The 27,235-nt window shown below is 42.8% G+C and overlaps 1 protein-coding gene across 2 annotated transcripts in view; it reads left to right on the top strand.

Annotated features, from left to right (window-relative positions):
• VPS8 (VPS8 subunit of CORVET complex) overlaps nt 1-27,235 on the top strand; it is a 171,130-nt gene that overhangs the window by 108,254 nt on the left and 35,641 nt on the right. For both annotated transcript variants that reach the window (XM_066575690.1, XM_066575689.1), the window contains exons 35-41: nt 962-1,008; nt 7,548-7,695; nt 8,210-8,299; nt 15,607-15,658; nt 16,190-16,293; nt 18,327-18,408; nt 19,253-19,335. In XM_066575690.1, the coding sequence (XP_066431787.1) occupies nt 962-1,008; nt 7,548-7,695; nt 8,210-8,299; nt 15,607-15,658; nt 16,190-16,293; nt 18,327-18,408; nt 19,253-19,335 (606 nt within the window). The remainder of the gene's footprint in view (nt 1-961; nt 1,009-7,547; nt 7,696-8,209; nt 8,300-15,606; nt 15,659-16,189; nt 16,294-18,326; nt 18,409-19,252; nt 19,336-27,235) is intronic.

The raw sequence follows: 27,235 nt of genomic DNA, 5'->3' as shown, positions 1-27,235 counted from the left end.
GCTGCCCCGATGCAATATACTGCAATTCTTCTATTCCATCCCAGCCCTGTGAATTTTCACATTGCTCTGGTCCGCCATTGCAGCCATCGACTTTCCAGACTTGTGTCGTAAGGGAGGTGATGGAAAGGGGGTGGTACGCGCCCTCTGTCTATCAGCTTGGATGCTGCAGTCAGCATTGACCATGACATCTATGGGATTTAATGGCACAAGCTCCAATTGCAACTGTTTCCATAGGTGTCAGCTGTTTAACACAGCTGGCTCCTGAGCCTGCTCCATACACCCTCAGTGCCGTGGGGCGTACATGCGTACCCTCTTAAGACAAGGGGTTAAACAAAATCTAGTAGAAGAGATACATTTTTTCATGTTCTATATTTGTGTATCAAAAGTGCATGTTTGAGATCAGTAGATCTGCTGCACTCTGTAAGGGCTCCTGTCCACGGACGGATTTGCATTGCAGAGTACGGAGCGGGATTCCACCTCCAGACTCCGCAGCAAATCCAGCCCCATAGCATGCAATGTAAAAACGCAATTTTCTGCCCACGTGCGGAAATTGACTGTAATTTTCCGCTCGCTGAGAAGAAATCGCAGCATGCCGCGATTTTGTGTGGGCCACGCACTGACGGCTTCAATCTTGCGATTCTCTGTATATATTCAACAGCATTGCATAAGAAAACCCCACAAGGTTCGCCTTCACACTGAAACTGATCCATAATGAACTTGTCCATTTGACTTTATTATGCACTCCGGGGGTCCCGGGTCTAAGTTGCATACAGGGAAGTTCCAGTCATGAAGGAGTCGCATCTCCAATAAAGTTGCTGTTTATTCTATAATCCGTATAATGTATATCTGTTATATCCTGTGTTGTGCCTGGCACCAAGTTGGTGTGATGAACTGTTTTGCTTTATGAAGTAGTATCTGTAATAATGAGCTTCCTCGTTGTGTTTTTTTTTTCTAATTGCAGGATTCATTTTTGCTTTTCCAGTTTCTTAGAAGCCTTCTAGATCCAAGGTTTGTATTCTGTGGTTATGTAAAATATCTAGAAATCTGCCTTACTACCTTTCTTCCCACATGAAGGCTTTTTTCCATGTATTAGTTGTGGTTCCCACATCCTAGTAAACGTAATTGGCATTATATGTTTACATTTGTGAGAGGTATTTCCATGATTGCTAGGATATGCCATCACTTAGGGCTAATGCTCACGGACAGATTTCTACTACGTTTCCCGATGCGGAAATCCGCTCATGAATTCCGCAGCCTTTAAGTTCTATTGAACCTAATAGTTTTCTGTCTGCCAATGCTCACTTGCGGAATTCCGACGCAGATTTACGCAGCGGTAAATGATTTGCCGCATGTTGTAGTTGCCGCAGATTTACGCTGCGGGAGGTCTCCATTAATATAGCATATTAATGGAGACCGCGGAATTCCGCGATCACTCGCAGGCACTATTGCGTTTTTAAACGAGGTACTCCTGCGGCGAAAGTTCGCGGGCGTATGCCACAACGCACGTGGGCATGAGCCCTTACTGATCGGTAGGAATCCAACTGCAATATACTCGTGTGCTGCTGCTTGGCCCAAGTCCTCCCATTCTTTATGTGCATTTTTATTTTTCTTGCCCAGATGTAGGACTTTGCATTTCTTCTTGTTAAATACCATTCTGTTAATCGCCGCCCACTGTTTAAGCTTTTCTAGATCCTTTTGACTACTCTCTCTACCCTAGTGTTAGCTATCCCTCCTAGCTTTGTGTCGTCGGCAAATTTGATCACTTTCCCCTCAAATGTATTCAAAAATGTTGAAGAACACTGGGTCTAGGACAGAGCCTTGTGGTACCCCACTTGATACATTCTTCCACTTGGATGTGCAGCCATTTATAACCACTCTTTAAGTACGATCACTGAGCCAGTTGTGAATCCACCTAACAGTTGCCTTGTCAATCCCATATTCTGTAATTTTTTTCAACAAGGATTGCTTTACTAAAGTCAAGATATACTATATCCACCACATTTCCCTGATCAACCCAGTCTGTGATTCTGTCATAGAAGGAAATTAGATTTGTCTGGCATGACTTGTTTGTTACAAACCCATGCTGGCTCTGGTTAATTACTCCATTCTCATCCAAGTACTTGCATACATGCTGTTTAATAATTTGTTTAAAGTTCCTTCCCGGTATAGAAGTCAGGCTCACAGGCTTGTAGTTTTCTGGGTCCACAACAGTTGCTCCGCTTCAATCTTCTGGGACTTGTCCTGTTCTCCAGAAATTTTCGAAGATTACAACAAGTGGTTCAGCAAATATCTCTGCTGCTTCCTTTAGTATCCTAGGATGTAATTCATCCGGACATGGAGACTTGAATACATTTAAGTTAGCTATGTGTTCCCTCATCATCTCTCTGTTTATAGATAGCCTAGATTCTTTTATTCCTTCTGTAGCACAGGGAAGATCAGTTGATATTGGATTTACTTCCTGTGGTCTCCTCAACTGCCTGAGATGGTAATACCTCTTCAAGAGGAAAATCCCTAGTATACCTGTAAGGCCTCATGCCCACAGCCAGGTCGGATTCTGACTGCGAGATTCACGCAGCGGGACGCCACCCTGCCCCGGCATTGACTTCCCGCTTATCTGTCCGGCGTCTTCTCTCTCCGCGCTGCAAGGCCAGAACAGAAATAGGACATGCCGTGATTTTAATACCGCGCAAGATTTCACGCGGTCAAATCGCGGCTATCGACATAGGATTGCATAAACTAATGCAATCCTATGGCAGCGTGCAAAGGTGGAAATTCTGCACAAAATCTTGCCACGGAATTTTCGTTCGTGGCATTGGGCCTTAAGGTCTATTTACACACACAGATAATCTTTCAAAAGTTTGAAAGATCAGCAATCGTTTTGCATAAAGTACCAATAGACACTAATTGCTATTAGTATTTTATCAGCTTCATTTGCATGCAAATGAGCTTCTGGGAGCTGTTGCAGAACTCAGCAGGAGGTCTGAGTGCTGTATTTAGCTTCATTGTTCAGACACAGGCTGCTAAGAGAAAATAATTTAATCTCTAGCTTCCCGTGGAGAATTCAGCACCATGGACAGCAGACATACCATGCGGTCCTGCTTATCAACTGTGCTGTGGAGGGGCTGACAGCTGAGAACAGCTGATACAATGTTACCAGCTATAATCAGCTCTTCCCCAGCAGAACACAGCATGCGGTCCTGGTTATCAGCTGTTCTGCAAACGGTAATTTGGCAGAAAACTGAAAGATGGGCACATTTAGACACAATGATTATCACTCACAAGATGGCTTTTGAGCGAATTTTGAGCAATAATCGTTGTGTCTAAATGGGCCTTTACATAGCAATTATAATCACCTGCATGTACCCTAGAAATCTGTCATCAAACATGGTCAATGGCCTACAGAGTATAAGCTACTGTAAAATGGTCGACTATAGGCTGTAACAGCAAGAGCAGAAATGCAACATTGAATAAACAATAGACTTATCTGAAATGGATTAAATAGATACTGTATTGCACATGTGTCAAACTAATTATATGTGGCATGCAGGTCCAGAGAATTACCTTTCCCGGAGAGGGCATGCCCTAACCTCTATGGGTACCAGCCGCAAGGAACCTGAGCTCTGTCCCTATTTAATTTAATCCTGCTGCAGTGGTGGCAGTGAGGAGCTTGAGAGGAGCCTCTGAGAGGAGACTCTTCTATATATGGGAGGGTCCTAAGCTTTGCCAGGAAAACCCTCTGGCGCCTTGTGAACTCATTTGCTGCCTGCCACTGGGTACTGGGATTGCAGCGGGTCTGTAGTCCTAAGTAGTTTCAGTCTTCACAGTATTTCTTTATTGTAAAAATAGTTCAGACAAACAGACTTTACTAGTAGATAAGGGGACAGTACTATTTACATAATTGGCGTTATTTGGCATAATTCAGCGGCTTGTACGTCCTGATTGGTCCATGCTGCCATCTTGCAGAGGGCAGTCTGTTCCAGCCTGCCTGTTCATATCCTGCGAGCCTATTGCATGGACCAGAGAGGGTGCCGCTTAACCCAGTGACTAGGGCTCTGCCCTACAGAATGTTTTGGGAACCTTTCACCACGTTCTGCTAACTTCCTTAATTTTTCTTTTTCTCTGACTACCTGGCAGTTAGTCAAGTGTCTGTGTTGGGCGACTTGTGTCCCAATTTTTATGAATTAGAGCCTTGCTCTGATCTGCTCCTCCACTAGTTTGCAGTATCTCCACATCAGCCTTTAACTCTGGCGGCTTTCCAACAAGTGAAGGTGAGAAATATGTACAAATAATCCCAAAATGTCCAACAGGAGAAAAATTAATGCTGGAGGAAGGCGGTTTAATGAAAAATGGTAAAGTGAATACCTGCTTGTGCTTCAAGGAGAAAAAATAACATGTCTTTTGTACTCTGTAACAAAGGAGTATAATATACGTCGGCATTTTGACACCAAACACCCAGCTAAATATATTAAATTTAGCCTTCAAGAAAAACAACAAATTGTCCAAAAATTAAAAGGCAGACTGCATTCGCAGCAGAATATGTTCACAAAAGTCAGCCAAAAATGATTCATCAGTGAAAGCCAGCTTTATTTTGGCTGAAGACATTTCTCAAGCTTTTAAAGTGTTTTGCAAAGGGTGCATTTTGAAGCGGTGCATGCTAAAGGTGTGTGAGCAGATGTGTCCCAATCAGATACAGAGTCTTATAAAGTATCAGCTTGTTAAGAAACTATCAGGGAATCCAACAACACAGCTGGCCGAAGAGGCACGGAGTCATCTGGCTTATTCATTAGCCATTGATGAAAGCACAGACAACTTGGATACAGTGCATCTATCCATTTTTATAAGAGGTCTGAATGCTGACTTCTCTGTCACTGAGTAGGTCTTGGATGTAGCTGCCATGCATGGGACGACAATAGGGAAGGACATTTGTTAATGCGGTTGAGAGAGAGGGAGGAAAGGAGGGAGAGAGGGAAAGCGGGAGAGGGAGAACACGAACCAAGAAGAAAAAAAAAGCTCGGCACCCGGCATCCCACATACAAAAGTGCTCGAGTCTCCCATTGTAGTCAATGGGGTTCGTTACTCGAGTAGAGCTCTCGAATTTTACGAAAAGCTTGACTTGAATAACGCGGACCCGAGCATTTGGGTGCTCACTCATCTCTAATCGTTGCATTATCCACCAAGCTGATCTGTGTGGAAAGGTTCTGGAAATAGATAATCTAATAACCACAGTAATGAAAACAGTGAACTTCATTCTGCATGTGGCTTGAAACCTTGCTAGTTCCAACAACTTTTGCAGGCGGTGGATTCAGAGCATGGAGGTGTGCCCTACCATACAGAAGTAAGGTGGCTTAGCAGGAGCAGTCCTTAAACAATTTTTTGAGCTTAGCAAAAAATTGCCCTTTTCATGCAAAGGAAAGGGAAATTCTTGCCTAAACTGTCATATCCAAACTGGCTATGTTGTGTGACATAACCGAGCATCTCATCCAACTGAATCAGAGGCCCAAGACAAGCAAATGAGTCATCGAAGAGATGTCTGACATGATCATAGCTTTCCAGCATAACATCACCTATGGAAGCCCCAACTGGATGAGGACAATCTTTCCCACTTTCCTGTTTATCAGAACATCTCAGTTCCCGGCAACTTTTCATTTGTTCACTTCGCTACCGAAGTGGGCCGGTTAATTAATGAGTTTGATCAGTGCTTCTCTGACTTTAGAGCTCAGCACTTAAGCTTTGCATTTTTGCCAGTCCTTTCACTGCTAACGTCAACCATGCAACCCATGGCCTTCAGATGGAGTTTGTAGATATTAACAGCAGTAATGATCTGACAGCAAAGTTCCAGAATGCTAAAATTGAGGACTTTTACAGTCTACTGCCCCCAGCTTTGATGCCACGGCTCTGACTTCATGCTGCCCTTGTTCTGTCCATGTTTGGGAGCACCTATCTGTGCAAACACCTTGTCAATACTGAATCTAAACAAGATCAAGCACAGATCAGCCTCACGGATGACCACCTCCACGCTATTTTATGGCCTGCTACAGCACAAGACCTAAAACCAGATGTAGACCTGTTGGTTGTGGGAAAACTGTGTCAGATATCCGGACAGAAAACAAAGTAAAAACCTGAATTAAAAATATAGTAAAATGTATTTCAACCAAGAATTCCATTTGAACCATATATGTGAATACATTTGAATGGTTGTGCCTTCTTTTTAATTTGTTTGTTGTTTTCAGAACATGATCAATGGATGAGGAGGGTTTGTGATGTAGTGTCTCGGGTTTTATAACAGTATGTTAAGAAGTGGTTACATTTATACAGTCTTATGGCTCATTCTCACCGGTCTATTCATTTTCGGTCCATGAAAACATTGCGTATATCACAGACTGAAATTATGTGTATTTGGATCTTTTTGCGTTTGTTTTTGTGTGCAGAATTACTGGCTATTAATGTGTGGAAGCAACGATGTAGGAAGGTCCAATAGCATTCCCCTTCTTCTAGCGTAAATACGCAGTGAATACACATGCATCATAAATATTATCAGCGTATTTACACAAACCCATTGACTATTTCGGTAGAACATACTATGATTTTTTTAATGCATGTGAATATGTGCCTCTCAATACCCCAATGAGAAACAATGGTGTCTATACTCTCCATATTACGCGTGTAAAAAAGATACGTATGTAAATACGCCCATGTGAATGAGCTGCTAGTTACAAGTGGCGCTTTTAAAGACAACCATAATGCTCATGTGGCCCTCGGTGAAAATGAGTTTGACACCCCTGATGTATTGAGAGGTTGCTACAACAAATGTCTTTTCTATAATCAGTTTCCAAGTATCTTTAACATCTCAGAAGCATAAATTCACTAACCATTGTGTAAATGTATGAAATATATCAAAAAGTGTATTTTATATAAATATACATTGCACAGTAAAAATATTACAATACAAATATACATAAACCCAAGTCTGATTACCTCTAACTCCCCCATCATTTGGCTGAGGGAATGAAAAAGTAAAAATATGATGAGGGAGAGGAGAGGGAGAGGGAGAGGGAGAGGGAGGGGGAGGGGGAGAGGGAAGGAGAGAGAGAAGCTCGGCAACCGGTGGGTCACATGCAAAAATGCTCGAGTCTCCCAATAAAGTCAATGGGGTTCGTTACTCGAATAGAGCTCTCATATTTTACGAAAAGCTCGACTCGAATAACGAGGACCTGAGCATTTTAGTGCTCGGTCATCTCTAATAACTAATATTGAAGATGAAGTTATCTTAAAATATCTTTATAGAGGTTGAAGCTCACTTTTTCTGATATAGAATTTTGATTCCACTGCATAGACATAGTTAAATGATAAAATTCTATCTGCTTGCGGGTGCCACTAGGGGGAGCTTATTATATAGTGTTTATCCATTCAGCTCAATAATAAAACTCTATGCAGTAAGCTTCTAAACAAATATATTATAAGGTGAGTCTCATACCAGTAAGATGCAGGAAGTACGGTTTCTAAATCTAAAGCTTATGGAGTCATCATATAGTTCTATTTCGTTGTAGAGATGGAGCCCAGCTAGGCTCTGAGCTGTTACAGAACCAGCCACATATCACAGAACACTTCGTAGATCTTTTGTGCAAGTATGACCCTGGCCATGTGACGGACGTCCTACAAATACTAGAACACTACCGATTGGAGGAGACTATTCAGGTGAGGACATTAAAACTATATCGTAGAATTAACAGATTAGTGTTTACATTAATGGGGGTTGTCCCACCAAAATTATTGTTATCCCTTACAATAGGATAGGTGGTAATGATCTGATCGGTGAGGGTCTGTCTGCTGGGACCCGTACCGATTACAAAAACATGGATTTTGAAGGTCGCCGAATGACTCTAGCAGTGGTCATGCATTCCACAATGACCTCTTTCATTTCAGTCAGACTGCTGGAGATAGCCACGTTCAAGTGCTCAACTATTTCTGCAGTTCAGTTGATATGAATGGAGCAGCAAAGCACTTACTCAACTGCCTCTCTATTCATTCAAGAACCTTCGGGTCTCCTGTTATTGTTACTGGCGGGCTCCTAGCTGTCATACCCCCGCCCATCAGTTAGTTATTCCCTATCCTGTAGCTAGGGGGGGGGTGACTTCTTTTATTGGGACAACCTCTTTAAGTCTAGAAGAAGTTGTTCGAGATAAAATATGCATACCCTTTATGATTGCAGATTGCCCAGAAGCACAATAACTATGAGACGCTCGCCTATCTCTTGGAGAAAAAAGGGGATATCCAGGCAGCTTTCCAAGTCATGCTTACGGTAACTAGAATGGCAATGCCTGTAACCAATGATATTGTTTGTAGTTTTTTTTTTTTAAGATTTACTGTAATTTACATATAAGAAAGCTTCACGGGAATTATTAAATCTTTTTTCTATCTCTGTAGTCCTAAGTGATTTCAGGCTTGGCAGTATTTCTTTATTGTAAAAAAGGACAGATTTTACTAATAGATAATGGGACAGTGCTATTTACGTAATTGGTGTTATTTAAAATAATTTAGCAGCTTATGATGTGAACATATCAGTCTGTAGTTTATGGGCATAAAATAACCTATTTACAGTCCGCCTCAGCAGCCGCCTTGCATTACACTGGTAAAGTAATAATAATCATCTTTATTTGTATAGCACTAACTTATTCTGCAGCGCTTTAAAGCATGGGAGAGACACACAAAGCATACAGCAATTACATGTGAAATACAATCAGTTAGAAACAAATGGGGTGGGGGTGATACAGGAGGTACAGGGGGGGGGATTGGCATGGGGAACACAGGCAGTACAGGAATTTCTTTCGGAAATTAGTTATTAGAAAGCAAACTGGGTGAGGCAATAAGGAGGTGCAGGAGTAGAGGTCAAATGAGATAAGCAGGGTGAAGGTGTGGGAAGCCATAATGGAGTGACAGGCGGACTAGGTCAGGGGATTTGGTATGGCCCCCTGAAGAGGTGCATTTTTAAGGTGCATCTGAAATTTCGTGCATCATGAATTGTCTGGATGCTTTGGGGTAGAGCGTTCCAGAGGATGGGTGCCACTCTGGTGAAGTCCTGTAGGTGAGCCTGTGAGGTTCGTATGAGAGGGGTGTTTAGTCTGAGTGTTTTAGCGGATCGGAGTGTTCTGGCTGGGTGGTGTACTGACAGGAGGGAGGTGATGTATGGTGGCTTTGTGGGTGAGAAGTTTAAATTTAGTCCTGCAGTGGATGGGCAGCCAATGCAATGACTGGCATAGTACAGAAGCAACTGAGTAGTGGCAGGATAGAAAAATGAGCCTAGCTGCCGTACTTAGTATGGATTGGAGTGGAGCGTGTCTAGTGCAGGGAAGGCCAATGAATAGTGAGTTGTAGTAGTCAAGTCGGGAGTGGATGAGGGCGACCACGAGTGTCTGTAGCGTGTCCGTATTGAGAAACAGCTGGAATTTAGCAATATTTCTGAGGTGCATGTGGCATGTTTGGGCCAGAGACTGGATATGAAGGGTAAAGGAGAGGTTAGAGTCCAGTGTGACGCCAAGGCGTAGGTGGTGAGGCTGGCAGCGGAGAGCAGTCTGAAGACTTTTTCCTCTGTCGTTGGTTCTAACATAGAAAGTGAGTAGGTGCTGGATGCAGTGTTGAGGATACTGGGATCGGGGCTAGCCATGCAGTTTTTGATGATTTCTTTTTGGATGTTGTCGATTTTTTTTTTTTTCTTCTTTGAATTAGATGGCTAGTTCTCCAGCAGTCAGATCCATCATGGGTGCCTGTTCTTTGGGGCTCTGGAAGGTGTCGAATAGTCGTTTGGGGCTGTGGGATAGTGAGGAGACAAGGGAGGTGAAATACACTTGTTTGGCATGGTGAAGGGCTTATAAGTTTTAAGCATGAATTTGAAGTGGAGGAAGTCTGCGGGCAGCTTTGATTTTCTTCACAGCCGTTTGGCGCACTTAGAGCACCGCCGGACGTGAGCCAGGGTTGCCATGGTCTGAGGTTGACGGCTCGGGTTATAGGCTGTGCCGCTTCATCCAGGACACAGCTGAGGGGGATGTGGTAGTGTTCGGCTGCCAGGTTAGGGCAGGGGAGAAGAGAGATAGGGGACAAGGAGGACTGGATGGTCTCGGCGAACTGTTGGGTGCGGACGGACTGGAGGTTCCTAGAGGTGCGATAGATAGGAGGGTCAGGGGAGATGCTAGGGTGTGTGATGGAGAAAGAGAGAAGGTTGTGATCTGAGAGTGGAAGGGGGGAGTTAGTAAAGTGAGAGGCAGAGCAGAGATAGAGGAAGATTAAATCGAGACTGTTGCCATCTCTGTGAGTGGGGGAGTCAGAGATTAGTGATAGGCCGAACGAGGAGGTAAGCATTAAAAGCCAGGAGGCAGGTGAGGAGCTGAAGTCGTTAGTAGGGATGTTGAAATCACCAAGGATGAGGGTTGGGATTTCACAGGTTACAAAGTGGGGGAGCCAGGCGGCAAAGTGGTGTAGGAACAGGTGGGTGGGACCTGGGGGCCGGTAAATAACTGCGACATGCAGGGTCAGTGGGCAGAAAAGTCGCAGGGTGTGAACTTTGAATGACTGGAAGATGAGTGAGAGAGCTGAGGGAATGACCTAGAAGGTGCAGTTAGGCAAGAGGATGACACCTACTCCTCCGCCATCTGGGATTGTGGGAGACACTTAATGCTGGACACTTATGCGTGGCTATGAGTACTTTGCTAGCTTTAAAGTTCTGGCTGCAGATGGGGAGCGGCTTCTTAGATTTCATTAGTAAACCAGCTGGCCCCATCTTTGCATGGTTAATGAACAAGCGGGGGGAATGAAGAGTTTTATTGCCCTCTTTAAGGCCTTGTTCACATGGGCGACACAACATCGCTGCCATAAAATCGCAGCAATAGCGCATCGCTGGTCCATGCGATATCGCTGTGACTTTGTAGCGCTACAAAGTCGCATGACTTTGTAGCACCACATGTGAGGTTTTTCAGGGGAGGCTTGAAATATAAGCCCTTCCCCGAAATTAAGACGTAGCTGAAGAAGGAAGAAAAAAAAATACACATGCATCACCTGTCCCACTCTGTCAGCCTGGCCACATCTTCTCCCCATGTCCCTAGCAGTGATCTTCTCCTCTTCTGGCCAGGATTCAAAAATCCCCGCCTCCTGGAGGCGCTGGCTGTGATTGGCTGGCGCTTAGCCAATCAAAGCCAACGCTCGATTAATGGCAGTGATTGAACCAATCACAGCCATTCATCAAGTGCTGGCTGTGATTGGCTAAGCATCAGCCAAGGCCAAGGGCTCTTATCTGTATTTGCTTCCTTTGTTCTCCAGTGGGAAACAATGCTGTCAGCACTCCCCGTGGAGAACTGCTGATAAGGCTGAACGATGATTTTTAGGTTGGACTGAAAGTAACAATCAGCAAGCAGTGCAAGAAAAATGCTCAAACTATCGCTTTTTAGCGATTTCTGAGCAGTCATCGCTCCATGTAAATGGGCCTTAAGATGAGACAGAGGAGAGGGGAAATGCTATTGCGTGAGGTGATACTCAAAATTACATGTGGTAACAAATAGAGGTAATTAAGTTTATATGAGGTAGTGGACACATACCATTGCACACAGAATATAACAATAAATGAAAGATTGCACAGCAGATTCAGTAGAGGGGAGGCAGATCAGTCAAATTCAGTCAATAAAGTACCCTTTATAACAGTCAGAACTCCATTTTTCTAATGAAGTCACTATATCCCCACATATACACAAAGAGTTAAGGGATTTTCCTTTTTTCTGCCTAAAGCCACCTTGCAGGAGAGATTACTGAATAATGTTTTAGTACACTATATAAATGTATATACTATGCTCTTTCGCTCCCCATAGTGTTGATTGGAGACAGATTAATACAGTTGCCAAAAAAGTAAGTGAACCCTTTGGAATTACTTGGTCTACTGCATTGATTACTAATGAAAAGTGGTTTGATTGTTAAAGTGGTTTGATTGTTATCTAAGTCACAATTATAGACAACACAATTTAACTAAACTAATAACACGAAGACAACTGTACTGGCCATGTCTTTTATTAAGGACACTGAGTAAACATCCACAGTTCAGGGTGAAAAAGTAGTTAAACTCTTGAATTAGATCCCCCTTTAGCAGCAGTCACCTCTACCAAAGGTTTCATGTAGTTGCAAATTAAAATTGAGGAAGAATTTTGGACCAATCCTCCTTGCAAATCTGTTTTGGTTCATCAGTATTTCTGGGATGCCTTGTATACACAGTCTACTCTTACTAGAGCATCTTGGTGATATTAACGTCAAGACTGACTTTGCCATTTCAAAACACAGATTTTCTTTTTTCAACCATCCTTTAGTTAATTTACTTATGTGTTTTAGGTTATTGTCTTGCCCCAGGCCGGGGGGCAACAAAGCAGCTCCAAACTATTATGCTCCCTCCACCAGACTTCACAGTTGAGATGGGGTTTTGATGGTGTAATGCAATGTTCCTTTTCCTCCAAACATAGTTCTATACCTTTTTATATTAAAAAGTTCCACTTGTTATTTTTTGTCTCCTCTATCCATAGAATGTTTGTTTTCCCAGGAGCATTGTTGAAGCTCTAGGTGGTCATGAGCAAACTTGAGATGGGTTACAATGTTTTTTTAGACATCCGTGACTTTTTTTGCGGAGTCCTTCCATGAGCACCATTCTTGTTGAGTGTTTTTCTTATAGTAAACACCTGAACAGAAGTTTTTGCAGCTTCTAAATTCTTCTGTAGGTCCTCCTTGGGTTCTTTCTCACCTCTTTCAGGATTTTCCCATTGTGCTCTTGGAGTAATCTTAACAACTCCTAGGGATATTAGCAACAGTCTTACATTTTCTCCATTTGTAGAAAATTTGTCTAACTACAGTGACATATACACAGGTGTTTAGCAATGCTTTTGTAGCCTTTTCCTACTTGATATGTTTCTATAAAAGGTATTCTGAGGTTTTCTGAAAGTTGTTTGCTTTAGGACATGGTTCAAACTAACCAGTCTTTCTTCAGAAGAACAGATTTCTTGACAACCAGGCTCTGTGTGCCTTTATTTAATGTGAAAAGCAGTGGGAAACCCACACTTCTGATCTCCTCTTCTTAAAGGGATATTCACATCTTGGGAATTCTATTTCAATGTGTACGAAATAACAAAGCAATGCATTCACCTAGAAGGTGTGTATTTCCAAAATGCTCCGTTCTCCAGCTATAGCAGATATTGGTTCCTCTGTCCTCTGGTTGGTTACTGCTTGTTGCCAGGGAGACGGACCACCTCTACTATGGAAAGAAGTAGCAGAGGAGGCTGGCACACTTTTTTCATCTAAATCTGATGGCCAGGATCTCAGGAGCACATGCGCACTAGCTTTCAGCCCGGCCACCAGCTGCAATGAATAGCTGCAATATCTGGAGAACGGAGCATTTTGGAAATAAACATCTTATGGCTGAATGTATTGTTTTCCGATTTCAAACCTTTTGAAATAGGATTCCCAAGATAGAAATATCCTTTTAATTGAAACTGCTTTTACCAATAAGGTCGTGGAGAAGTCATTAACACAGAGGCCTACTCTCCCTCAATAAACGCAATAAAAGAAAGGAATGGTACAGCTGTTTATATGTTGTTCGTTCAGTTAGACTGTTTGCCTATAATTGTGGTTTAGATAACCATCAAACCACATTTTATTATTAATCAATACAGAAGTCCAGTAATTCCAAAGGGTTCACATAGATTTTATTGTAACTGTATATGGGTATTCCAGCAGATAACATTTATCACCTATCTATTGGGTAACAAGTACTTCTGCTGAAAAAAGGAGGGGACCCTAAAACACCTTGTGAGGTGACAAAAATATTGAGATGATGCTTGCCATTTGAAGCATCATCACAGTATTTTGGCATTTAAGCCAAACCCAATATTCCTAATGTACACCAATTAGAAAGACCATACACGAAATTATAAGTCCTTTGTAATACCGTACCTTGACTTTAAGGGGTTTTCCCACTTCCAGCTGTTTTGCTGCAGGAAGCAGACAGCTCATTATCTCCGTACATTTCATAGTGGCCTGGGTTGGTACTGAAGGTACTGACTTCCATTGACTTCAAGAGTATATAGAGTATATCATCCCCCAGCTTTTTTGCATGATATAGGAGTAAGGAATAGCCCTTTATGTGTTTGCTGTGAAACTGAAGTAGCGGGACTGATGCATGTGATGTGGCGTTGTCCAAAATTGAACCGATACTGGAGTGAGGTCCACTCTCTGCTTAACACTGTATATAAAATAAATCTGGAGTTTACTCCATTAGTATGTATCCTAGGATATATAAGTGATATACCAGTGGAGGAGCATGAACTACTAGCGGTAGTGAGACTATGGTTATCGCAAGAGAATAGCACGGCATTGGCTGGATGAATCCACCCCTTCTTGCATTGAGGGAATTTAAGGATACAATCAACCGACTCTTACCATGGGGAAAAGACATATACTTTAAACATAAGGCAGGACACAAACACATGGTCCAAATGGTTGGATGCATTTGGCTTGGCAAAACTGAACCTGTATATTAGGTAAATGGAGTGTACTAGGGAAATGATAGATAAGGTATATCCTAGTCACAAGAGAGCAAAGTAGTGGCCTATGAAATAATAATAAGGCATGTATCTGGTTGACTGTTTATAACGCTTGCTATTGTAGTTCTACATTGTAGGGCTCAAGCAGACGGCCAGGCCGGGTCTCGCTTCGAGAATTCTCGCAGCGAGATGTGACCCGTGCCCCAGCAGTGACCCGTGGCTCACCTCATCCGGCGACTCCTCCGCTTTGCTATATTCCGGCTGGCGCCCACCTGGCACATGCGCAGAGCAGAGCCGGTGTGTCAGCGGTGACGGCTCGCACAGAAATAGGACAAGCCGCGATTTATTTATCGCACGAGTTTTCATGCAATCAAATCGCGACTGTATGTATAGGATTGCATAAACAACATAATACAACCCTATGGCACGGGCGGAAATTCTGCAGGAAATCCCACTGCAGAATTTTTGCCTGTGTGCATTCACCCCTATTGTGATATAAAGCTGTACATGTATGGGGGATGGGTAAAGTACAGTATTCACTGAAGTGTGGATTGAGCTCATTGAAAGTTTAACTGACTATTCTCCAAGGGAGAAAGTTAAAGAGAAAAACACAGATCAGGACCGCAAAGTTTATCTGTCGCCTATACAGTGGGCATAATCTGAAAGGATGGAAAATTTCATGGACTCATTTAACTGCTGTTTACTCAGAATGCTGGATAATCTATATATTGGATACATGAGAGAGACTCAAGGGACGAGGGGGGGGGGGTGCAACACTTTTTGTTTTTTTATTTATGTTTTTGTTAAAAAAAAAAAAAAAGTGATGAAAATCCAAATAAAAACGATTTACTATAGCAAAGAGAAATGGGATGACCCTTTAAACTGCAGCATTTGGCCCTTTTAGTCACAAGTCATCCAGCAAAGCCTTTATAACTCCCTGCAAATGAGTATAACTTCATAAAGTGAAACATTTTGCAAGCCTGCTATATATAATGTTGCCATTTCCCGAGCATTCTAACTTGTGGTTATACTTCTATTCTACACTTAGAGGCTACAGGACAGACTTTCGGGATTGACTGAGGATGCTGTGGATGCAGCAGGTAATCTTAGCATACGTACATCTCTTCTTCTGAGGCTGTTCATCTATCTTAGGAAAGAAGCGCTACAATAGATTAAGGAGTATGATAATCGGCTATCACACCTAAACCTGATTAAACTTCTCTGCATTCTCTTTTCTGCTCATTTATATGCTTATGTAAATTCGGTAGAGGAAGCTGCTATACTGATATTGTCTGCAGAACTTAAATTAAATATCCATATTCTCAGGAGAAAAAGACTCCGCCATCATGAAAGCCTTAGCATTTGAACAATGCGTATTTCAATACATGGAGGTACATTTGACTGATATACCAAAGGGGTTGCTGTAAGATGTATTTGATATTTAAATTAAGCATTTTCTATTATACTGAAATAGATCTGAATTGGAAATTTTCTACAACTAGGGGTGAGCACTTGAAGTTGAAACACTGAAGTCTCATGCTCAAAAGAGCATTTCAGTCCCAGATGGAAAGCCTATTTGGAGGCTAATACTAATGTTCTTTGTGCTCATTTTATTCTCTCTCCCATTGTAGATACCGAGCAAATGCCAGTCTTAAAGGATGTCGAGGAAACTCTATCAGAAACAATCTCTTTGTGCGAAAGAACATCACATACACTCAACCAGCAGCAGAGAGAGGTATAGTGATGCTTAATGTGTGCTTCGCTGCAATGATTGCTGGCTGGGTGGCTGTAGGAGAAGTAGATCTGTGCAAGTATTCAGGGCTTTTCCTCAAATCCAAACAATATAGTTTTCTTTTTTGTGACTCTACTTGATATTTAAAGTCAAAGCCAGAAACAAGAGGGTATGATCTATGTGCTAGGTGACACTTAGAAAGGGTTATTTTTTGGTTCATTTACGTGCTCTAGTGATTGGGCAAATGAACATCTATTCCAATGTTTGTTCATGATCAACATGATCACCTATCCTGAGGATAGGTCCTCAATAGTATATCGGTGTGGTCAGTGTTCAGGATACACATTGAGCCTCTGATTAAAGAGGCCGTGGGCTCTTCTCAGGCCTGTGATGTCACTTACATTGGTCACATGGTTGAGAGCGACTTCGAATGGAACCCAAGCTTCAATACCAGGTACATCCACTTTACAATGTACGGCACTCTGACTGGTATGGATTGCAATTACAGAAGCACTTACCTGGGGATCCAAGTAAAAGAACCCAATGAACTATTGATGACCTATCCTGAGGGTAGGTCATCAATAATGTAGTGCTGGAAAACCTCTTTAAATTATTGTTTGTCCCCATATCACCAATTATCTGCCGCATGTAAACAGCATTAATGAGTGCTACTATTTTCAATTACCGTATATACTCGAGTATTAGCTGAACGGAGTATAAGCCGAGTCGATAAGCTTTACCAGTTTTTTCTGGTAAAACTTATTGACTCGAGTATAAGCCTAGCTATACTCCAGTATATACTAGGTAAAGAAAAAATGCAATACTCACCTCCCAGCCGGCGTCTGTGTCCCCGGCGGTGCGGCAAGCTGCTTGAGAATTCTCCCCGCTGTCATCTCCCTTCTCGGCTTACAATTCCCCCACTGTCAGCGCTGTGTAAGTAAGCACTGGGATTGGATCAAGCGCCAGCCAATCACAGCCGGCGCTTGATAAACCAATCACAGCTATTCACTGAATGATCGAGCGCCGGCTGTGATTGGCTGGCGCTCTATCCAATCACAGCGCTTACCTACACAGCGCTGACGGTGTGGGAATTCAAAGCCGAGCAGGGAGATGACAGCGGGGAGAATTCTCAAGCAGCTTGCCGCACCTCCAGAGAGACCATCGCACTGGGGACACAGACGCCGGCTGGGAGGTGAGTATTGCAGGGTTTTTTTTTTTTTGGTTTTTTTTTAACCTCACTCGAGTATAAGCTGAGGGGGGCTTTTTCAGTATAAAAAATTTGCTGAAAAACTAGGCTTATACTCGAGTATATATGGAAGTTTTCGTTAACATACAGAATATTTGCCGATGTAAAGCTATCCTTAATTATGTTGAACTATTCATATTCTGGAAGTAACACCAAGATTCCCACAGTTTGAATGAACCAAACGTAAGATACCTTTACACATGACAACTGTTAGACACATTAGTGTCCGACAACCGTTCCACCAACTATCGCCCCTGTGCTTTCATACAAAAGCAATACTCGTTTGGAGAATGGAGGCGGAGGGTGCCAGAGATCTCTTCCAGCCGCCCGCCTCTAGGACGACTATCACCCAAATTTTTCATTTCCAGCTATTTATTCAGGTGATAATCGCTCCATGTAAAGGCACCATTACACCACTATAGGCCCTATTCCTATGTTTGGTTAATAAAACCACTGGGGTCTGGGTATTATATCCAGAAGATGGACAGGTAAACACAGGTACAGTGTGCCCATCTGAATGAGATCTGCATATGATTAGGGAAATATGTACCTATATTGCGGTAAAATAAAAATTCATGTTTTTAAAATCAGTAGTGAATCTTTTAAGGGCATAATACAAGTAAGGCTTTTTTTGAGCATTTATTCTCTTTACAGGCTGTTAGTTAATAGATCTAATACAAGTTGTGAGCTTTATGGCTTCAGCAATATACAGGCTCCTACTGGCTGCACGGCTTTATTTCATACAGACTCGTCCCCTTTACTTCAGTGACCTGTTCCTTTTCCAATACAGGCTCTGTGGTTCCCACTGCTCGAGGCAATGATGTCACCGCAGAAGCTTTTAAGTTCCTCTCCATCTCAAGTATATTCAGAGGGTAAGTACCTTCCCTGCGTCTTGCTTCCTGGTACTTCAGGTGTAAGCACTGTGTGCAGGGACTTTATTAGGAAGCTGATACATTTCTACAAGAAAAAGGATTGTAAATACACTGAAAATGTCACATAAAGAGACACGTATGCAAAACTAGTCAGTAGGAATAACAATTGGGAAGATCGGTCAGTAGTGTTGTAGCGTGCATTTATCAGATGGCAATAAAATGGAACAAAAATATTTAGTGCAACTTGCTAGGCATGTTAGACATTGTTTCACTGTATGGCTGGTGTATATTCATATTTTACTAATAAAAATGGTTCACCTCTTTAACTCCTTCCTACTGCACACTGTAATACTAAATCATAGTTCTCACAAGCCTTCATACTATTATGGTATAGTAAGACCACAGACTCAGGAGCTATGTCTGTACCATTACTCATTGGCTGTCAGCTATATTATACAGCTGACTCAATGCTCAAACAGCCAAGATTGGGGATAGTTCGGATCTTGGATGCTTATTCCCTTTGATGCTGCAGTCAATGCTGACCGCAGCATCTAAGTGGTTTGATAGTGGCAGTTAGAGTCCTAAAAATGGCTTCCAGGCTAGCCATGTACGGATGCCTGTCAGGCCCTGCCTACAGTAATAGATGTCATACACTGCAGTTAAGTATTGCAGCGCGTTACATGAGTGATCAGAGATTGTATGTTCAAATCCTGTACTGGGACTTCGGGAAAAAAGTCTACTGATTTCTTTGGGACTGCTGGAGACAGTAGGGTTCACGCTTATAATAGATTTTACATTTGCTGTCCCGGAGTTCTGAATTTCTGATTTTTTTTTACACCTTTAGCTTTAAAGAGTCTGACCATGGAAGTCCTCAATAGCATGGCTGCATATATCTCCCTTCCCTCTATACTCCAGAGGATCCTGCAGGTAAGGTCAAGCCAATCTTGATAGGACTCCTCTTTTGTACTTTCTTCGTATAAATTATAGAACCAGGAGGCATGAGAGGCTATTCACGGTGAACTGTTGGACAACAAAAAAAAAGAACAGCAGCAACAATGCTGAGTTGGTTAAAAAAAAGTCAAGCTATTATTTTCCTATTGGACGTTAAAAATTGAAAGCCTTTAGTTTACCGTGAAGTTAGAAATAGAGATGAGCGAGCACGCTCAGTTAAGGCAGTTACTCGAGCGAGCATCGCTCTTCCCGAGTAACTGCATTCTCGTTCGAGCAGGCTCGGGGGGGGAGAGTTGTTCTCTCTCTCTTCCCCCCGCTACCCACCGCCGCCCCACTGAGCCTGCTCAGACCGAGAATGCAGTTACTCGAGAAGAGCTATGCTCGCTCGAGTAACTGCCTTATCCGAGCGTGCTCGATCATCTCTAGTTAGAAACCTTTCGAAAATGTTAAAAAAGTGTTTAAACATTCCATCCTCTAAAATGCTCAATCTATGAATGGGTTAAACACTATGCCAGTCGAAACCAAAGTCTCATCTGCTGCCCGCTTGTCCTTGGCTCACTTTCCCGCAGAATGCAGATGTTCCAGACAATCTCTTTGAAATCTGGGCCACCATTTCATGCATATTTCATGCCAGTTCTGTAGTATTATCATGGTTGGGTATTCATAGGCATTAACCCTCTTGTTACATATTGTTTAGCAGCATATTAGAGCTATAGTATTTAGCTTCTATTTGGGAACTATAGCCTTCTGCATATTCCCTTTATCCTCTGGAATCAAGCATGTTCCATTATAGACTGATACATCACATACTGTATAACTTCTTTCAGTCACAGGGGATTTTCATGACCACATGAAGTCCATGTGCAAAGCTGTTTATACACCAGGTGTGAAATAACACAAAATGTTATAATATAATATATATGTTGGCAGCGCAGCTGAATGACTTTTCTAATAGACATAATACTTGGACACAGAACTTTTCGTGAATACTTAATCGAGAGGTTGATAGGATTTGTTGCTTCGACTGTTGTCGGAATATCTTATAGCGAGTGTCTGTCATTTATTTTTAATATACATGGGTTCAAAATTCTGTGCTGTTTAATTTCTTAAAGGGGAACAACAACAATTCAAAGTGGAAGTTATTTGTTTCATGAGGTGATAACATGTAATTTTGTGGTATAATGGTATAACTTGTTTTACAAAGCTGTAAAGATATGGCTTTACTCTGGTCCCCCCTGCTTAGTTCTCCATTGGTATCTAGGGGTTATGTCCTGTATGTTCGGGTGTTTTACTAGTCAGGCACGCTCAGTGCCATCTAATTCTGTAATGACCACACAGTTCGTACAGTTGTAAATGTGCACTAGTCAGTAACTGGCAGTGGGGCATTGTGGGAGATGTAGTTTTTGCACTCCTGATTTGCAACGTGGAGATCTGAAGCTGGCTGGAAAGCAGCGGTGGTGCAGGTCGGCAAAAAAAGTACTGAAGTTCAGTTTGATGATTTTGATAGAGGTCTGGAATAATGGCAATAAGTGGAAACGTTAGAGAAATCTTGAAAATTTTGTCCAGTCTCCAGAATGCCCCTTTAGTGGCACGCCCGGAAAATCTCTGGGGCTTGCTGCACTGACCATGCAGTTAAACCCCGGAAGATTTCCTTGGACAGCCCTAGTGCTGAAATGTGCAGAGCACTGAGCTGTCATCTGAAACCTTCCGGGGGCTTTATTTTCCAAAATTGTTATAATGTATTCTTTCATTACAAAAAATTTTTGCAATGTGATTGTTGCATTCCGTAATAAATACTTGCAAGATTAAATTGCATTGTTGACTGCCCTGTGAGGCATGACATGGTAATAATAAATCTGCCACTGAAGGGGTTAATATATCTTCATAGCCACGCGGGCTACCACTAGGTGAAGCCTAGAAGCTTATGGTATGCTGTTTATATATTGAACCTATTAATAAAATGATATGCTTTATACGCCTATGCTACCTCTACTAGCTGTAACAGCGGCCAGCCAGAGAAACCTGAGAAAACCTCTAGTTTCAGTTGAAACATTGCAAATAACTCTTCAATGTGTTCACAAAAAGTATCCTGTTTACTTTTACCTTTTCTAAATGTTGTGGGCGATTAGATATGGGCCATCAAAACTTTGGTTTCTAATGTATTAAACAGTAACTGCACTTTTTAAAAACTTTTGAAAAGTCATGTAAAAAGCTTTGATGAGTGGGGATCTGGTGTGTTGCCTGTCAACAGTGTAGCATCGATGGCCTGACAGGTTCATTTGCAAACTGTCCTGATGATTATGAACCTATTATGAAAAATAAAGATTATTAGAAACCATTCAAGAGTAACTGCGCTTTTGAAAAACTTTTGACCAGTCAGAGTGATATCTCAAAAGTTTTGATCAGGGAGGATCTTGTTGCGGAGATCCTCGCTGATTGCTGAAATGAAGGGGCTACAGTGCTCATGTGAGCGCTGTGCCCCTTCAAAAATCTTCATAGCCTGTTGATTTTGCGCAGCAGATGCAAACGGACACATAGATGCCGGTAGAAGTCTATGAGTCCGTCTTCAGCTGCTAAGCGGAGCTGACGCACCCGGACCCTCCCTGATCAGAACTTTTAAGATGTGACTCTAGCATGTTAAGTTTGTAAAAATGAAAAATTTAGGGTTCATATGCATCAAGGAAAACCTGGAATTGGATGAAAGTCATGGAATATTGGAAATGTCATGGTATTTCCGATTTGTCATGGATTTTTGTTTTTTGTCATGAAATTTTTTCTAAGTCTGACAAAGAGTTGAAGTTAGAAATCGCAGCATGCCCTATTCTAGTGCGGGCCCCGCACAGATGGCTTCCATTGCAGTCAATGGAAGCCGTCCGTCCAGCGGCGATTCCGAAATATCAGTTTCAAAATCACTGCAAATCCACGTCATCGATGGTGCGTCGTTCCGTGCACTGCGCATGCGTGGTGGCCCGCCATCTGGCACATTCGCAGTGCATTGGAACAGGTACACGGGAGGGGGGGGGGGGTCATAGGCTGGCACAGATTCGGATTTCGCTGCGAATTCTCGCAGCTGGAATCCGATCCGGCCGTGTGCATGTTGCCTTTAGTTATTTTTGTTCAAAACAATTTCTTTATTCCATTACAATCCAGTATTGTGTTAAACACTAGAGGTCAAGGGAATAAAGAAATTGTTCTGGATAAACAGAACTAATCATACAAGAATCTCAATACTCAGCCTTAAAAATATAAAAAATATTTCAGATTTTAAAGTGCGTTGAAATTCGGTTCTCAGCCAACCTCTCATGGATAGGGATTTTTTATTAAAAAAAATATATATTTAACTGAAAATAGCTTGACTTTGCAGGGTGTGTCTTATTATTTTTGTATATAAAACAATTTTTAAAAGACCCTCTTTCACAGCGGTGTCACATCTGTGTTCTGTGCTTTATCACTGCGTTTTCTCGTGGCGATATCGTGACTTTGTAGTGCTCTTTTGCCGGAATTTTTGGGGGTGCTTGAAATATAAACCCTACTCCGAAAATAAGCCCTGTCTGCATCAAAACAAAAAAAACAATACATCACCTAACAGGCGCTGTCAGCTCTGCTTTCTTATCTCATTGGCAGCTCTGGCAGACTTGCTTGTAGTTTTCAGTCAGTGCTTTCTGGTTTGGAGGTTCAAAATCCCCACCTCCAGGAAGGGCTGGCTGTGATTGGTTCTTGAGCGTCGCAGCTCAGCCAATCACTGCAGCACTTGATGAACCAGTCACAGCCATTCAGTGCAATGCCCCTTTTGAGCTTCTACAAAGTAATAATGCCCCATTTTCCCCTACAAAATGTAATAATGCCCATGTAATAATGCCTATTAAAAGTCATAATGCCTTCCATATGCTCCTTTGATGCTAATAATGCCTCCCAGTGCCCATTGAAAGTTATAATGTCTCATGAGTGCCCCTAACAGTAATAATTTGCCCTGGATGCCCCTTAAAAGTAATAATGCCCCCTGCGTGCCCCATACAGTACAGTAACTTGTGCAGAAGACAATAAATGCTTATATTCACCTAGTTTGTACCAAGCGCAGAGTTCTCATCTGGCCTGACGCAGATGGCAGGCGGCAGTAGCATCATCACACTGTCTGTGCCAGCATGCCAACATCCCGTCAGTGATCCCGACTTGCAGCCTGCAAATGTAGAATGATATAGCAGAGAGCCTTTGGCTTCTTGCTGTATCGTACGTTACCGCTGTATCGGCCCCCTGCAATAATAGGAGACATCTAATACTGCCAGGAATGTAGGTTTCATATTTCTTTTAACTGACTTTTGTTGATGAAGTAGCTTTTTATTTTGTCGCGTTGTTGCTATTTGTGCCGTTCATGCAGATTCTATTTTGGCAACCTTTTCAATTGCAGTTGTGGTGACTCTTGGTGTGTAGGCGTCTAGTCTTTCTCTTGTTCCCTTCTTGCCTTTGAATCACAGGCTTTGAAGTGAGTATTACAGCCATTTCCCTGACTGTCCTGATTTTCTGCAGAAACCCTCCTAAGTCGCCAATTACACCGCATAAGTCTCATCCCTGTCTTACTGCTACCCAGATAGCTCATTAGCTGGCCTTATTGCTTATGTGAATTTCCCTTAGTGTCATACAGCCTTTTGCAGATATATATATTCACATATGGGTGGGGTGGACTATACTGCATTTTTTACTACTCTATAGCCTCTGAGAACATTTTTATTCTTTGCTTTAAATCATTAATTAATTAAATCGATTGTCCAGTTAGGCCACCTGCAGACGAGCGGGTCGGATCTGGCGGCAAGAATTCTCGCCGCGGAATCCGACCTGAGCGCCTGCAGAGACGAGCGCCCACTCACCCGCGCCCGGCGGCCCCGGCTCTTTCATGTGCCGGCTGCCGGGCAGCCGGCGCATGCGCAGACTGGAGCCAGCGGCCGGGTGAGTGACGTATATGTGCGAGGCTCTGCGAGCCCCGCACAAAAATAGGACATGCTGCGGTTTGTTTGCCGCACGACATTTCGCGCGGCCAAACCGCGGCCGTCTGCATAGGAGTGTGTATTGTAATGCACTCCTATGCAGGCTTTGAGCGGCGGAAATCCCGCCGCGGGATTTCCGCCTGTGCGCAGGCGGCCTTACTGTACAACATTCCCCTATAACGCCAACTGTGCCAAAATAACAAAATCAGCTGTACTTACCTATCCTGTGCCGCCATGATCCAGTTCTGTAGCCCCGCTGGCCTCCCAGTGAGTGGTGTCGAAGATGATGTCACTGGATATCATATGACCGATGCAGCATCACTTCCTGTTCTCCTGGCATCCGCACTCACATCTTGGGTGCCATGATGCCATGAATTCAGAATGGTGGCTCTGTGTAATCTGATTGGCCTCATTGGTCATGTGATATCCGGTGACATAATCTTCAACAGCAAACACTAGGAGGACAGCAGGACTACAGCGCTGGATCACGACCGCAGAGGATGGATAACCGGAACACACCTTTAAATACAACACATTATCAGAAGATGTCATCTGAATGGCTGGATCAAATGCTGTAAGGTAGTAGAAGTGTTCTTTTCTGGCAGTACACCTCTTGTAGTACACCTGTATGCATATATTTTCTGATTTTGGCTTATTCAAGTGAGAGTCTGATCCTGTCCTAGAAAGCTTGATATCCTCCCTAGTCTTAAGATCTTATATCGGGAGGCATATAGTTTCTCCTTGTGGAGAGCACCTAGTAGAGGAGACTTATAAGGCCAAAGAGAAGACTGGCTCTAGGTTATATTTCCAGTCATGTTAAAAAATCAGGCATTGACTTCCTGGAAAACTACCTTCTATAGATGATGTCCTAGAGGCATTAAGCCATCTCCTATTTGCATACCAAATTTCCCAGAGGCACATGCATGGCCTTTTTTAAGGTTTTGCACACCTACTAGGTGCTCTCCACAATGAGAAACTAACTCTCCCAATCTATGTTATAGGCGTTTCACTGAGCCATCCAGTAACGTACTGGATACTAATGAAGGACAAAAACCCAGAAACGGCTATCTGTACATGGTTATCTGTTCCTTCTGGAGAAAACTCTGGCATTGACTTATATTCCCAGTCTTGTTAAAAGGCCTGTTAAAAGGTCAGACATTGACTTGCAGGCATGCTGCCTTTTTAGGATGCTTTCACATGCGTGAAATAATTCCGCAACAATGTTGCAGAATATGCCATCCCAGAATTCCATACAAAAATCTGCATGTCTGAGTGCGAATTTTGTTGCTGAATTGTCGTCAGAATTCTATTTGGCATCAAAATCCACATGTTAGTAGTCACGATTTTGGTACTAAATAGAGATGAGCGAGCGTACTCGGAAAAGCACTACTCGCTCGAGTAATTTGCTTTATCCGAGTATCGCTGTGCTCGTCCCTGAAGATTCGGGTGCCGCTGCGGCTGACAGGTGAGTCGCAGCGGGGAGCAGGGGAGAGCGGGCGGGAGAGAGGGAGAGAAAGATCTTACCTCCGTTCCTCCCCGCTCTCCCCTGCCGCTCCCCGCTCCGTGCCGGCACCCGAATCTTCAGACCCGAGCACAGCGATACTCGGATAAAGCAAATTACTCGAGCGAGTAGTGCTTTTTCGAGTACGCTCGCTCATCTCTAGTACTAAATAATCAGCGAGAGTGCAAATTCGGAAACAGCAGAATAATTCCGCCGGTGTGAAAGCACCCCTAGGCTGTGCTACCACAGGGCTCATTTCCAGCAGAATGTACACTGCAGACCAGCCACGGAATGCCTGCCTCCAAACCCGCACCATTTGGTGTGGGTTGAAGCGGGTTTCATTGCAAATTCCTGTGCGGAATTCACTCCCTCATTGAAAAGGGGTGAGTTCCGCAACAGAGACAACGACATACTTGACATATCACCTGGGAGCGCAGCCTTGGGGTGTGTTTTCACTGGTCAGTGAAGCGTATGAAAGACAATTGTTTGAAGGCTTTTGTACAGAGCGAGGATTGCTCATTAGTTGTTTGCCGAGAGGTCGTTCGTAGGCAAATTCATTTGCAAGCAGTTCAAATACAAACAATTGCAACTTTACACCAGACAATTTTTGATCAACCAATGACTACTTTTTTAGGCGAGTTGAAATAAAACGACTAGTGAGTAAATTATCACTCATCGCCCTGGTGGCGGTTGTGTTTACAGTCCATGACTGTCATTTGTATTCGGATGATAATCATTCCATATAAAGACGCCCTAAAGGCCCATTTAGACACAACGATTATCGCTCAAAATCCGCTCAAAAGCTATCTTTTGAACGATAATCATTGCGTGTAAATGTGCCCATCTTTCAGTTTTCTGCCAAACGATGGATTTCAGTTCAACTTGAAATCCGTCCTTCAGCAGAACAGCTGATAAGCAGGATCGCACGCTGTGTTCTGCTTGGGAACAGCTGATTACATTGTCTCAGCTGTAATCAGCGCGGCAGAACAAAGAGAATTTATTCCGAGAACAGCGGGTGGTCCTCTAAATAAATTCAGCTCCCTTTGGCTCACAGGCTATTAATTGGTACTAATAGGCATTAGTACCAATTAGTAGGTTATGCAAAATGATCGCTCAAAAGCCATCTTTTGAGCGATCATCTTTGTGTCTAAATGCACCTTTCTAATTTGCGCCCTAGGGCCGGTATTGTAGCATCTTCCATTTCCATGTAAGATCCCAGAGATGAAGAGGTTCATCATTCTGTGGATGTGGCTCAGTTTTGAAGTTACTCAGGATATATTGTGAACACATACTTCAGAAGTGCCAAACATGATAGCTCTTAGCCAAATTAATAATAGAAGAAACATGTATGAAATTTTATTATGGTAATTTAGAAAAGAGATGGAAGTCCACAACT

This window comes from Eleutherodactylus coqui, chromosome 8 (assembly GCF_035609145.1).
Source record: "Eleutherodactylus coqui strain aEleCoq1 chromosome 8, aEleCoq1.hap1, whole genome shotgun sequence".
NCBI lineage: Eukaryota > Metazoa > Chordata > Amphibia > Anura > Eleutherodactylidae > Eleutherodactylus > Eleutherodactylus coqui.
This window is presented reverse-complemented; position numbering and strand designations above follow the sequence as displayed.